The sequence below is a fragment of the Mytilus trossulus genome, chromosome 2 (assembly GCF_036588685.1).
Source record: "Mytilus trossulus isolate FHL-02 chromosome 2, PNRI_Mtr1.1.1.hap1, whole genome shotgun sequence".
Classification (NCBI taxonomy): Eukaryota; Metazoa; Mollusca; class Bivalvia; order Mytilida; family Mytilidae; genus Mytilus; species Mytilus trossulus.
In genome coordinates, this window is record NC_086374.1 from 56898725 (window position 1) to 56913975 (window position 15251).

At 32.5% G+C, this 15251-nt stretch overlaps 2 protein-coding genes across 2 annotated transcripts; one reads left to right on the top strand and one right to left on the bottom strand.

Moving 5' to 3' along the window:
- Positions 1 to 243: 243 nt before the first annotated feature.
- On the bottom strand, positions 244 to 9075 carry LOC134705885 (DBH-like monooxygenase protein 1). Its single transcript, XM_063564600.1, has 7 exons — positions 8823 to 9075; positions 7541 to 7732; positions 6500 to 6666; positions 5881 to 6124; positions 3668 to 3764; positions 1079 to 1550; positions 244 to 396 (listed from the first exon to the last, which is right to left on the bottom strand). The coding sequence occupies exons 1-7, from the start codon at positions 9073 to 9075 to the stop codon at positions 244 to 246; spliced, it is 1578 nt and encodes a 525-aa protein (XP_063420670.1).
- Positions 9076 to 9334: 259 nt separating this feature from the next.
- On the top strand, positions 9335 to 10485 carry LOC134705261 (uncharacterized). Its single transcript, XM_063564016.1, has 2 exons — positions 9335 to 9361; positions 10071 to 10485. Exons 1-2 carry the CDS (start codon positions 9336 to 9338, stop codon positions 10432 to 10434), a joined length of 390 nt encoding a protein of 129 aa, XP_063420086.1. The 5' UTR covers position 9335; the 3' UTR covers positions 10435 to 10485.
- Positions 10486 to 15251: the final 4766 nt, after the last annotated feature.

Below are 15251 nucleotides of genomic sequence, written 5' to 3' on the forward strand. Positions count from 1 at the left end.
AGCTATAGAGTACATTTTTCTTTGGAAATACAGCGTCTAAAATTAATTAATAGTACTCGATATAGAATGCAATGAATTATTCCAAACATTTAACCAGTATTCATACATTCAAAATTTCTGTGCATGAAAACACCATATTGTATACTATTACTGAGAAGACTGCACTTTTTTAATACATGTTTTGTTTGTAGCCAAAACTTCCTAGATCAAAGACATGGGAGTGCGATCCCCTGACACCTATTTTTAAGCAATGAAAATGTTTCGTTCTAACAATATAGCTTTGATTAAACGATGTAAAGTTTGGTCTCCCCCACATGTACAGCTTCCTTCAGCCAATTCCAATTTTCGTTCTGGTTCCAATTCTTGCCAATGAAAATCTGATGCCAGTTTGCAATGCTAAATATAAGTCATAAAAGTACAAGACCTTAATTTAGTACGCAAGACTAGCGTTTCATTTATATAAGATTCGTCAGTGACGCTCAAATCAAGATAAAAGTTTTTTAGGTGTATTTGGTGTATTCGAAATGGTTCATGGACATATTTTGATTCATATTATTAGAATTATTTTCAATTTTATCGGTATTAAACTTGATTATCGACACATAAAAGTTTGTCAGCATTGTCAATCTTTTTAACGTTGAAGTACCATTAGTTCGGTCACTACTCAATTAAGTTTGTCGATAACGTAGCTAATTTTAATGGTAAAAAAAAACATCAATTCGATCACTTCTCTGTTACTGGCTGTATCTTCCTATTTTTTTTATGTTATGCACCTGACAATAATCAATTATTACTGAAACAAATTTGTGATGCAAATAATAAAGATAACACATACCTACGACCTATTGACTTTGTTGGGTTTTTTTAAAACTCATTTGTATGTGCCGTTCTGTTGATATAGTTGTTAACTTGAATAGACCATCTTATTGAATGATTACGGAGTTCTATCTCGATATCTTTGCACGTATTTTATGGCTAATTGATAAAACATCTTGTAAATTTGATTTTATGAGAATACTAGCTAGGGAATATACATCAAAGCTAAAGTTAAAAATAAACAGAAACTATATGGCTTTACATTGTCACTTTTGTTTTCTCGAAAACAGTCTTTTATTAAACTAATGGATGGATATTTTCTCTGTAACTTAAAGATCATAAAATCTCCTAGATCACCGCTTAAGCATTCATGTTCTCGTAGATTTCGGACTTTTTCAGTACAGTTCGAAGAACACGTAGTATCACAGTGCATAGCTAATTCAATCATCATGAATCCAATATATTCATTACCACCAGACAGGAAGTCCTTCCACCTACATCCATCAATTATTCCGCCAAATTGTGGCATATATCTTTTACATTTTTCAACTGTTTTCCATGTTGTACAGTATGGCAGTGCTATATTTTGTGCAGGATAATATGTGATGAATCCGTAGCACATTTCATCGGAAGTTCCTTCGCCAAAGAAAATAGTTTCGTTTGACGATAGAGAGGAATATGTGCATGTAGTTCTAATTTCATCCCCAGGACGAATCTTAATAGGAGGATCAAACCTACAATGAAAACATTTTATGTTAAATGTGATTTAAGTGTGTGTTAAAAGTATATTTCAAATTTAAATTTCACAAAAAATCTCTTTTAAACACACACAAACAGACAAACATAGATGTCTTTTAGTTATATATTAAAAAAAAGAAGATGTGGTGTGATTGCCAATGAGACAATTATCCACAAAAAACAAAATGACAGAGAAATTGACGACTATATGTCATTGTACGATCTTCAGCAAAGTCCATACCGCATATGCAGATATAAAAGGCCCCGAAATGACCATATAAACAATTCAAACGAGAAGTTGTCTTGGATGCTGTCTCGTTGAGCACATACATCTACTTTATATGTATCTTTTTTTTTATTTTAGGTTATTAAATATCCCTTATACTTAAATCTTGGCATCTATGATGAGTTTATTTACCACTTAACATGTTTGTATACCAAGAAAACAGAACGTAAAGGTCGATCTGCTCATCAAACTTCTATTTTTCTGCAATACTATTGATGATTATAACATTATTCAAGACGCACGCACACTTCCACTAAACAAATATGAATTATGTATTACCGTATAAGGATGGAAAAGATAGACCAGTTTCGAAAAAAAAAATTAAGACTCTTTAATGGTGTGCTTTATTTGGACCTGTTTTTTCAGGAGTCACTGTTGAATCTTATGTACATGTAGAAAACACGTGCGTCTAGTAAATACAATTTTTAATCTTGAAACCTATCACGAGTTTATCTACGTAATTAGATATTTTGAATATGTTGAACACATCTATTCCATCGAACTTAGACAAAGAATTTAACAGATATAGTTATAAGTAAAAGATGTGGTATGTATAAATAGCAATGTTACAACTCTCGATCCAAGTCACAATTTGTAAATCACTTCAATATTGAAGCACGCCATTCAACATGTTTCCTTGGTTCACAACGAACAGCAAACCATCAACGGCATTAAAAATGAGTGGTGAAGTCCGTCTCATCTCTTGACTTATATTTAGAAATTGACAATAAGGGTGGGTTAAAAAAAAAAGGACAAAATATATATCTTTCCAAATTGTGATTTTTCTATTTCTTTGCAGCAATATTCTAGCAGTTCCTGAATACGTAGTTCATATCTCCAATGCGATACAATATTCCAGGGCTTTCATTTTCTATGATGATTTGTTTGAGAAAGGGTTGCTACGAACAAAGGAACTGTAAATCCAAGATTTTAATAGGTTAGCGATGTATATGCTTATCCGTTCGGAGCATATATGATTAGCTTACTTGAGTTTGCGTTGCTCAGTATCTAGTGTGTGTTGTGTAAAAATGGATGCCTGCTGGTCTGTTGCTTTTTAGTCATGGCTTTATCGGTTTATATTTCGAAGTATGAGTTGGAATGTCCGTTTGATATCTATTGCCTCTCTTTTACAAATTTGAATGATTCGCATTTATGTAGGCACTAGTAAACTATGTCACTCTCTAATAATCATGAAATAGCTGGTTTTATATTCATGATGCCCTGTTTTTGATTAAAAATAATACACCGGTTAAAACTAAAATTTACAACAAAAGAGATTTGACGGACGCCATCTCGAGTTGGTGGACCGTTGTGGAATATCAATTATGCAGATGATATCAGATATGTTCCTTATCTCGTAACTATCAAACCCGTTCTTTTTTCGTGAATGTGATATACCGAATTAGACTTTTTACAGGCTTTGTATTAACATGAGCAACACGACAGATGCCACATGTGAAGCAGCACCTGAAATCACCCCCAGTTTTTGGTGGGGTTTATGGTTTTTGCTGTGCCCGTATTTGTGACATTTATTCACGCATCTTTGTCAATATAATATTTGATGCGTGAGAGGTTTAAAGATATACCTCAAGGTCCAATTCGCCATGTTCTACACATGAAATGCCAGTACCAAGTCAGGAAAATGACAGTACCCCATTCGTTTGATGTTTTTATCATCTGATTTTGCCATTTGATTGAGATTTTCCGTTTTGAACTTTCCTCGGAATTCAGTAATTTTGAGATTTATACTTTATACATAATCGTGATAGATGAAACAAACAAGTCATTCTACCAGCTTTTGAGTTATAAAATAATTAATGCACTCACTGATAAAATACTGGTTTGTCATATGTATATTCCTCCTCATGAGTAATGTCTCTTATTTTCTTGTTTCCTCGGTATATCTCTATATTTTGTTGTATACCTACAAAACGCATATACACTGATATTATAATGCAATTCATATGTTTATTGTCATGCATGTACATAATAAGTTAACATTATCAACGAAAAAAAAACATATAAATCGGCTGTTGTCTGCTTTATGTTCGGGTTGTTGTCGCTTTGACACAATCAACATTTCATTTATACAATTATTTAAATCCATTAATCCTAAGTTCGTGTAATTTGTTAATGTAAAAAGAAATGTATGATCCCAATTTATTTACTTGTGGTGGTGTTGATGGTTCGAGAATAAAAATCAACTTTTAAGCGGAAAAATCATGATCAGCAATACTTCCAAATTTCAGACTCCTATTTAATTTACATTACAAAGATATAAGAAGATGTGGTTTGTTTCATTCTTTATATGTAATGTTGATTGGATAAGAGCATTCACTAGTCATTCAGAAATTAACCTTCATTTCAAAATTAAATGTAACATTCACGATGACACGAGCTTCCGCAATAAAGTGTTCAAGTAAATACTTGATAAAAATCGTGTTTCATGATCCTAGCAAAACAAATTAGTGTTAACTGCTTCTTTTAATACTTTTATGGGGTTGAAAAAGCATTGACCGTGCGCTAATATTTAGAATGAAGCAGTGGTATTGCTTTGTTTCAGGTTGGTCAACGTAGATATAAGTATATTGCTTTAGGGAAGTTAACCTACTTTGTATAAAAATCACTGTGATTCACACAAAACAATATCTGAAACTGATATTATCAAGATGCTTGATTTCTTGATTGACAGCATATTAATAACATTTGGAGGCCGTGTTTTACAACAAACTATCAACATTCTCATGGGAACCAATTGTGCCCCTCTTTTTGTCGACTTATTCTGTTATTCTTATGAGGCTGAATTCAAACAGGAACTTCTTAGGAAGAAAGCAAAGAAGTTAACAATATCCTTTAACTTTACGTTCCACTATAAAGAAAATGCCTGTACCAAGTCAGGAATATGACAGTTGTTATCCATTCGTTTGATGTGTTTGAACTTTTGATTTTGCCATTTGATTTGGGACTTTCCTTTTTGAATTTTCCTCGGAGTTCAGTATTTTTGTGTTTTTACTTTTTATCTCACTAAATAATTCATAACTTGGTGACTATGTTGAACACATTCTCTCCCCATTGATACGATATTCCCGTGCTTGTATTTTCTATCATAATTTCATTGATAGAGAGTTGCTTCTTACAAGGAAGCAAGTAAACCAGAGTTCCAAATGGTGAAGTTTGAATCATGACTTCGTAAATTTTACGAACGCCATAACCAGTTGGTTGACCGTTATGAAATATCCGTTTCACATATGATATTGGATATATTCCTTGTGTAGTTTCTACACTCCCTTAACCTTTTCACGAATATGTCATACCGAATTAGACTATTAACCGGATTTGTATTAACATGAGCAACAGGACAAGTGGTACATGCCGACCAGGATCTGCTTACCCTTCTGGAGCACCTGAGATCATCCCACGTTTTGTTGGTGGGGTTCGTTTTGCTTAGTCCTTAGTTTTCTATGTTGTGTCTTGTATACTATTATTTGTCTGTGTCTTTTTTCTTTTTTAGCCATGGTGTTGTCAGTTTATTTTCTATCTATGTGTTTATATGTTTCTCTGGTATCTTTCGCCCCTCTTTTGACATACATCTGATTCATCCACTGTCTGTTCATGTTTTACAAAGTCTGAGTAGTTGCTGCATGATCTTGAATACCGAATAAGTTGGGAAATATATATCCCACATGCAGATGAAATTGGTAAATTGCTACAAAGATGGATATTCAAAATTTCAAGACTAAAATTGTCTCGTTTGTCATAGATTCTGGTACTGAAATCACCCTGTATGTCAATTTCGGGGTATCAGTCTAAAAATAAGTCGTGGAAAGATGTGTATGTTGTTTCTTTAGTTTCTAGTTCTGATCAGTTTTAGAGGACACATTTGTATATGAATAGAACCAGTTCAAAAAAAATTGGATTGTAAATGGAAAGAACACCATAAATATATATGAATGTAAAATTAAATGACTTAGCTTATTTGATCTCTGAATACAACTAGCTGAACAAACAAAACTGTGTTCTACTTCACGGTGGTATTTTACCTTTATAATGCATATGGTTAACTGCTCTTGTAATAAAAACACCTTTCGGAAACATCACTTCTGTACAGGCACTGGAACAGCTCGAACGGAAGCTTATGTTAGGAACTCGCGGTGGAATATTTAGGTACTCTTGTCCCACAGCAAACATGCCAGCTTCGTATTGTCGAAGATTTGGAGTATAAAAAAGCTCTAATCCAGAGGAATCTGTCATATTTGGAATTCTATTTCGATTATTCCAATGAATCTGAAAAATTAACTCGCAAAACTGTATTAATATTTTACACAGATACCTGAAAATATTTTAATTCGAAAGCCAAGGATTTGGAATACGCGAAGAGCTGTATCTTCAAAAATCATTAAATATATATAGCTTAATCCGCGAAAAGTAATTTACAGTACAAGCAATATCATTTTATCATATGTTTAAGTAGTATTAGTAGTATTAGTGAGCGATGCTGAAGTCCATGTTTACCAAGTAAAGTTTATTTTTACATTTGATTTGCTATTTCACCAATTCAATCAAGCCCGATTTTTTTTTTCAAAGTAAGCATGTTTAAGATTGTGTTAAAAATGTCGTTACATCACTTAAAAACTTTGAGAGCAGCTATTCTTTTTATACCTGTAAAGCTGCAGTTTGGAATCCAGATGATCCAATTTTAAATCCAGTAGAATTGTGGAAACAATCGCCATCACTTCCAACTGTCCAGGTCCCAATAATATTGACACATTGTCTGTGCGCTAACATTCCACATTCATATGTTTCTTCCGATGGTATTATTTGTCCTTCTACGAAATATTGAAAGTTACAGTAATTAAAACAAACAGGCGAGAAGGGTAGAACAAACTAGTTATGACGTTAATGCATTGATCCACCAAGGTACATAACTCTTGACAGCAATCAGTGCAAATTCTCAAAATCAGACATGAAGTCCAAAATCAAACTATTTCAAAACGATTTGGTCAAAAGCTGATTAAATTATCACAATGAAAATTAAGACATAATGTCGTTTTCCATCAATACAGGACAATATACTGAACAGCAGAAAAAGTAAAAATCGTTACTATCGAATTCTCATTTTTTTATTAGAAGGGAAACGATATAAGTATCATGTTCTACTCAAGACACATAACTCTAGAACGGCAATATAGAAATCGTCAGTATCTATTTTTTACTAAGTTAATTTGCTAATTAAGTTTACCAAAGAACCATGCTGATTTTAATGTTTTACAAATGTTAATCAATTTTATGTTTTGATTTCAGCTGAGTAACCCATGCCTTATAGATCCACTAGTTACATGTTTTAAGTACCATTGGTGTGTCCTCTACAAAATCAAAATGGGGACAGTTGATACCTCAATAGAAAAATTTAAGTCATGAAATCACGTGCCTGTCCCAGGTCATAGGTTTTGTAAGTGATGCCCTATATTTCAACTAAAGATTTATGTAATTTTGAGACTTTGATGACCGATCTTTGACTTGTTTTTTTAGTCATAGTTTGATTTTTACAAATTCAGGACAGTTAAGAGTTTAAAATGTTGTTAGAAATCTTTACAAGACTTCTGGGTTATTTTGTTATTTTCTGGTATCTCATTGAAAATTTTTTTCATATCAATCATACATGTTTCTCCTATGTTCTGGATTATCTTAAAAGGTACTTACCTTGTTCGTTACAGCCAAACAGAAGTATATGGTGTGTGATATCTTTATTATCAATGATCGGTTTTGTTCCCACAAGATGGAATGTGTCATTTCTAGGTAGTCTAAATAACATACAATAGTATGATGTCTGTTTTGATGGTATACTGGTTGCTGGAATCCGAAGAGATGTTCGGAGAATGCCTTCAACAATAAATTAAATAAGAGGGTTTTTTTATATTTAGTTAAGGTGTATGATCCCTTCTGTAGCAATGTAAATTATAAACATGTTAAACTGCAAAGATAATGAATAATGAAGTGCTAGCAATTATTTCCTTTAAACAAGTTTATAAACTTATTGGTTAAAACAAATATAAATATGGACCAATTGAAGTACACATTCTAGGGTGCGCTCGCCTTTAGTGTCTTGGCACGAGTTTTTTTTTGGAAACTAAAGGTTGTTTATAGGAGTTTTTGTAAACAATAAACACCTGTAAATCATAGAAAAACTAGTGAATTACCTATGTTTAAAATGTTTTAACAAAAATATCTGTATTAAATTCTTTGATTTTCTACAAAAATTTTGGTTGTATTTGCCACACAATCCCTTTTTTATCTTAAATGCAATGAAACAATGAAATTAATAACAATTCTTTGAACGAAGTTTCCCGTTGGATTATGTACAAAATGGCCCATCTCTATGATAAATTATCTTTATTGTTTTGATATTATTGAAGTTTGAAAATTTCGTAATCCACATTGTTACAGAATGTGCGGTGCTTTTCATTTGCGCCAATTGGCATTTCATTTGCGCCAAAAAAATCTTTCATTTGCGCCACAAACCATATTTCATTTGCGCCAAAAACTATATCTTTCATTTGCGCCAATATTACAGGTAAGTACAGGTAAATACAGGTAAATACAGGTAATAATAGTATAAAACATAAAATTTTTCAAAAAGTCTTTTAATAATGAAGAAACATATTCCTCAGAAATACAGGTAATAATAGTATAAACATCATACAAGTAATGTTAAAACCTGAATAAAACCTTGGTAAAATCATGAAAGTAATGTTAAAACCTTGATAAAAACAGAAAAGAAAGCACTATACACTGGAGTACATTATTGAGACATTTGTCAGCACTATAGTAAAGTTACAAGTCTGTTCTGGTACAAAATTTATATTGACAATTGAATAATTTAACTTCTCTGCTCTTTTTTTCTTTTTTCAATTAAAATGAATTAAACAAAAGAAGATGTGGTAGTAATGTCAATGAGATAACTATAGGTGACAAACAAAATTACCTTGTAGTTCTGTGCGTATTATCTTTGAAGGTCTTGCAGTTATATTAGATGCTTTCCGAACTCTGACTCTGAGTTGTTGAGATTCTACTTTCTGCTGGTTTACTCCATGGTTGTGCTCGTTTAAAGTTTTTATAATTGTTTTGCTGTCCGCATCAGCCGTAATCCTGGCTTTATATATAATTATAACCTTAGTGACTCTCAGTTTTGTATTAGAAATGAGTATGAACTCACACATATATCCAGGAGGAGTCATGTACAAGCAAAAAACAAAATAAATCGTAAATAATATTTAACTTTTCCGTTATATTACCTGTTATACCTGTAAAATGGCGCAAATGAAGGTTTTTCTTTTGGCGCAAATGATATATAACCTTGTGGCGCAAATGAAAGGTTTGATTTTTTAAAAATTGGCGCAAATGAAATGCGCCCCAGAATGTGTCATAGACCTTTAAACATGTATAAGAGGTATTTTAATCCGTAATTAAGGGAGATCCGTTTGCGCCAAAAATAAATATGACGTCCTCTGAACTGCTAGAAATGTAAGTTTGATATCTTATTTTGTTTTATTTTCAACTGATTTATGAATTTACTGTTTAGATTTAATGTCGGTATGTGTGTACTTGTCATATTCATCATGTTAGTTTGTAAAGATCTGTAGAGACATTTGCTAAGCAAGGTAATCCTAAACGCTTGTTGCTGCTTTAGGCTGTTCATACATCAAGTCATTTACCTAGAATAATCACAATAAGATCAGAGGGCTGTTGATATTTGAAGAAAAGACAATAATAAGTGATTTAAACAAAAATATTTGTCTATCTTTACCCTTTATCACAATTATAATAGATTCATATAACAGAGCAGGATTCAAAATTATTAGCATAAGGAGTAAAAGGACGAACAAAAACCACTAAAACAATTACCTACATTATACACAGAACTGAATATGTTCATCTAAACAAACCGAGGCCCCATCCCCCCTAAAAAAAGAAAAGAAAAAGAAAAAAAGAAAAATCCAACACAATAAACCTTGAATATCATTAAACTTTAATTTCACGGACACAGAACATATTGCCCAGGTTAAAGACATTTTTGGAGAGTAATCAGACAATCATCGTGAATGGTAAGGTATCAGCTGAGAGAGAACGCAAACTTTCTTAGAATTATCTATGTATTGAAAAAAACTTCCTGTCTTATTATATAAATAATGTTATGTTTACTGTTAATAACATATTTTTCATATCTTAACAGAGTTTGGTCTGATGAAAGTTTGAATTCTGTTTCACCAGATCATGATCATTTATCTTTCTACGAAAGTCCTGCTGCTAGTCCATATTTTTCACATCATTATGGAACTATGTCATCATATTTCAAACAACCTTATATGGATCATCATTTCCCGGAACTAAGCAAACCATACCAGAATATGTGGAAACTTGTCAGCAAACGTGAATTATCGCACATCATTACGAGGCTGAGGCGAAGTACACTTTCTTCTCGAACCAGACAGAAAAGACCACAAAGTGAACATATTGGCGATCACGTCAAACAAGAGGAACAACGCAAATTATGCATGACTCCAAATGGACCAAAAGAATTTCGAAGCTTTCGCTGAGATTTTAATGTCTCAGTGTCGGTGCTTTTAATTATTTGCAATAACAATTAATTTAAATCATTTAAACACTTGTGTTTGTCTGTGTTATTAACTAGCGAAACAAATAATTCATTGTTTTTTTATAAGAAGAATCATCATTTCAGTGAGTGCATTATTACCCCGAACATGAACATTTAGCAACTGTATACAATATGTACAGCAGTTAGTTTCATACAATTCCATACAAGGTACCAACAACAGTGTTATATTGTAAAATTTCAAATTTTGTATACTTAAAAAATAAAACAAGGAATGAAAGATCACTGTTAAAATTGATCTTTAACGTCAGAGGTTTAATTCGAATTAGGATTGATTTTTAAAAGCTTTTCAAGGAAATATAACTTTCCTGTGTGTTGATTGTTATTGGTAATATTTACGCATCATTGGATATCACAATGAAAGCGGCTGGTGTTGGACGTGTAAGGGTACAAGTTAACGTATACAACTTGAAAAAAATATTGTTTTTTGAGTATCCAGTGGGACATTTTCATTCTTGGTCAGGACAATAACAGACCAAACAATACACCAAAAAAAATGGTACTGCAAATTGGAAAAATTAGATAAAGGACTGAAATGTTTGCTGTTATTTACAAAAAAAGACGGACAGTGAAATCGGGACATTGATTTTGCCTTGCAACATGTCTTCCACTAACACAAAGGTTCCTGGTTCGATTCCCGTTTGGGATGAAAATTTCAGGAACTCAATTTTCTAATATTATATCTAATTTATGTAACATATCAACAACAGTAAATCACTGAATAACAGGTTCCTGACTTTGAACAGTCACATACATGCAGAATACTGTATGGCGGGGTAAAACATGTTCTCTTGCCGACGAAAAATTTGAAATAAAACCAGCAAAATAGCAAAACTCTTTACGGAAGCGTATTAGCGCCATGCACACATTTTTTTTTAATTTTTCTTCCTATGTTTGCGTTATAACACAAACCTTAGCGTTACAACGCAAACCTTTGCGATGTAACGCAAACCTATAACGCAAATATTTGCGTCATAACGCAAACCTTTTGCGTTACAACGCAAACCTTTGCGTTATAACAACGCAAACCTTTGCGTTACAAAACGCAAACCTTTGCGATATAACGCAAACCTTTGCGTTAAACGCAAACCTTTGCGTTAAACGCAAACCTTTGCTTTATAACGCAAAACCTTTGTGTTACAACGCAAACATTTGTTTTATCTTATTTCTTATTTAAGATTCAAATGAAACAGTAGTTATTAATGGAGGAGGCTGTATATATATTCAAATTTATCACCTTTGTAGTATTGCAAAGTAAAATGCTTGAATAATTGATCATATCAATGACTAATAATGAGCAGAATATTATAAGAAGATGTGGTATGAGTGCCAATAAGAAAACTCTCCATCTAAGTCACTATTCGTAAAAGTAAACCATCATAGGACGAATTATGGTCTTCAACACGGTGCATTGGCTCACACTGAACAACAAACTATAAAGGTCTCCCAAAACGATATCCATGTTACTACTAGTATATATATTACAAAGAAAATTGAGTAAATTGAGGTTGTACCTAAGAAAAAAATCAACCCTGCTAATATAGCTACACTGTATAACCGAATATAAATATACTTCCAAAGTAAGCTCTCGTTTGAGAACTGTGTAAAGAAGGGTGGATTCAAACATGCTACCAGTTGGCAATAAATGTATAGAATGAAGATGTTTTATTAATAAAATTATGTTCTCTCTTTTCAAATTGCTACCCAAGCATCTTAAAAAAACTTCATTATATTGAAATGAAAATTCAATGACTTTATATCAAAGAATCTTATTCATATTCTGAGATTTAAAAAAAAAAGCATAAAGATAATTTTGTCTATTTGACTTGGAGGTTTCACAATTGTATGACATTATTTTTTATCTTTCAATTTAAATATGACTACATGTATATACTATTTTCTTGTTAAATTATGTACTTTTCTAATGCACAAATCAGTCTTAATTCATGTATAATTGCACTTCAAGTATTCCATTATTCCTATGCATATTTATCATAATGATTTGGCCTTGTACATGCATGTATGTTTCTTTTTTTTTTATCAACTAGTAAATCACATCCGAAATAAATGACAGACGGACATATATACAAAACGTAATGAATAATTGATATCAAGATATTTGCGTTACGATACAGTTTTGATCCTGTATTTACAACTTCGTGAAAATTTGCATATAGGCTATTTTTTACCTGATTAAATCAAATATGTAATAAAAAATATACCTTCATGTGCTACTTTTTGAGTAAAATGGGGTCGAAATTTCGTATATTTTCTCAAAATTCAGATTTGTGGCCGTAATTTCTTTTTCGAAAGAAAGATATAACTTTTTTGTTATAAAAGATAAACACAAATTGTTTTTTGTTAAATAATCGGTAATTTCCGTATTTTATAAAAATCATAAAAAATAATGCATGTTTTATTTAGAAATAACTCATATTTATCAAATATTCCCGAATTGACGAAAATACGTAATTTTTTGCTGCATGTTTATCAAAGTTAAAAAAAAAATCCTCTATTTACAGTTTTATAAAATTTGGGTCACACAATCTCCCTGCAAAATAAAACAAATTGCTGTTTTGAAAAATAGGGGTCCATGAACTCGTTTTCAAATTAAATCACTTTGGATGATAAAAATCAGTCAAAAAAATGCATCTTTTCCCGATTTGTCACAGTTTGACGTCGCGAAAAAAAACATTTTTCGTTAGCGACGTCATTACCTCCCCTGTAACTGTATCGTATGCCCTTAAACGCAAACATAGGAAGAACAAAAAATGTGTGGCGCTAATACGCTTCCGTAACTCCTTATAATATAATTAATCGCTATTTTGTCGAAGCCTTTATATAAAGACAAAGTAGTAATCAATTCTAGCCGTAGAATTTATTAATCAATTTTTTTTTAGCCGTAGGATTTATAAAAGAGGGACAAAAGATACCAAAGGGACAGTCAAACTCATAATCTAAAACAAACTGACAACGCCATGGCTAAAAATGAAAAAGACAAACAGAAAAACAATAGTACACATGACACAACATAGAAAACTAAAAAATAAACAACACGAACCCCACCAAAAACTAGGGGTGATCTCAGGTGCTTCGGAAGGGTAAGCAGATCCTGCTCCACATGCGGCACCCGTCGTGTTACTTATGTGATTACAAATCCGGTAAATAGTCTAATTCGGTAGGTCAAATTCATGAAAGGGAAGGGGATTGTAGTTATGACGTAAGGAACTTATCCGATATCATTTGTGAAACGGTTATTCCATAACGGTCAACCAACTCGTGATGACGTCCGTAAAATTTACGAAGGGATGATTTCAACTTCGCCATTTGGAACTCTTGGTTTAATAGCTTCCTTGTGAGCAGTAACCCTCTATCAAGAAAATCATGATAGGAAATGCAAGCACGGGAATATCGTATCAATTGGGAATCAATTCTAGCCGTAGAATGTGTAATCAATTTTAACCGCAGAACTGTTCTAGAAGTAGAACTGACCAAAGATTTGGTCAGTTCTAGGTAGAACTGTCTAAAACTGTTCTAGGGTAGAACTGTCAGGATCAGTTCTAGGTAGAACTGTTCAAATCAGATCTAGGTAGAACTGACCAAATCAGTTCTAGCTAGAACAGTTCTAACATAAAAGGTGTCAGACTGACAGTTCTACGTACTGTCCTAGAACAGTTCTCCTGACAGATTCTGACAGATTTAATGAGAGGTTAGAACTGATCTCCACTGTAGTTGAATGAATCTAAATCCGTCTCTATTAATTTTGTTATGTCTATTTACCATGAATTTATTTATCTCAAGTTGTGGAAATCGCCGGATTAAATTTGTTTTACCCTTAATTCACCTTAAAATGTTGTATTGTCGTAAGTAATGAACTTGGAGGAAGGAAAATTGGGACAGAAGTATACGGTTTTCAATAAATGAATTACAAATGTATAACAAAACTTTAACCCCTTCCTGTTCCCATCGGTACTCTGGTACCGATGGGCTATATTTTGGGGCAACTAGCTTGCGTAAAGTATTGAATCTTTGGCATTTGTTGACGTACAGAAGAGGTTGATGGCTCAAATCAATCCCCTATATCACAGCTGGGTGGTTCGTGGTGCCTAAAACCTTTCGCGAGTACGGTTTGGTATCAAATCGCTCCTAACGGACAACGTTTTCTCCTGTGAAAACCGTGGTTTTTTTTTAATTTTGAACACAATATTTCCGTAGAGTATGGGAAAATATACTGTTGATTTTGGGGGCAATATAACTTTTTTTGATTAATTTCGCCGTGTATTTTCGAGGGAAACTATTCATAGTATGATTTAAACTTGTTCGCAAGTGAAATAAGTGATTGTAAGTGTACCAACGCAATCATTTACTTGAAATGCATTCTCAATTTGTGGTCAGTAATTCCAAATTAATTGAAAAAGAGACAAAAACAGACAAAAAGTCATAAAATTTTTTTTGGATGTTGAAATAGATGTAACAGAACATTGTTTCTGAAGTGCCTGGTTATGGTAATGCCGAAAACACTTTTGTTGAAATAAAGAAACTGGTAAAAGTTAAGAAAAAAGTAGCAGACTAAAGTATGATATCATCCTATATTTGCTCAAAATGATGGGATTTACAACAATTATATATGTTATATCGAGACTTAATTTCTAAACGAAAACAGACTGATTATTTGTTTACTCTCACTTCGTTAATGGAACAGTTAACTACTAAAATTTCAAAGCTTTAAACTGGAACTCC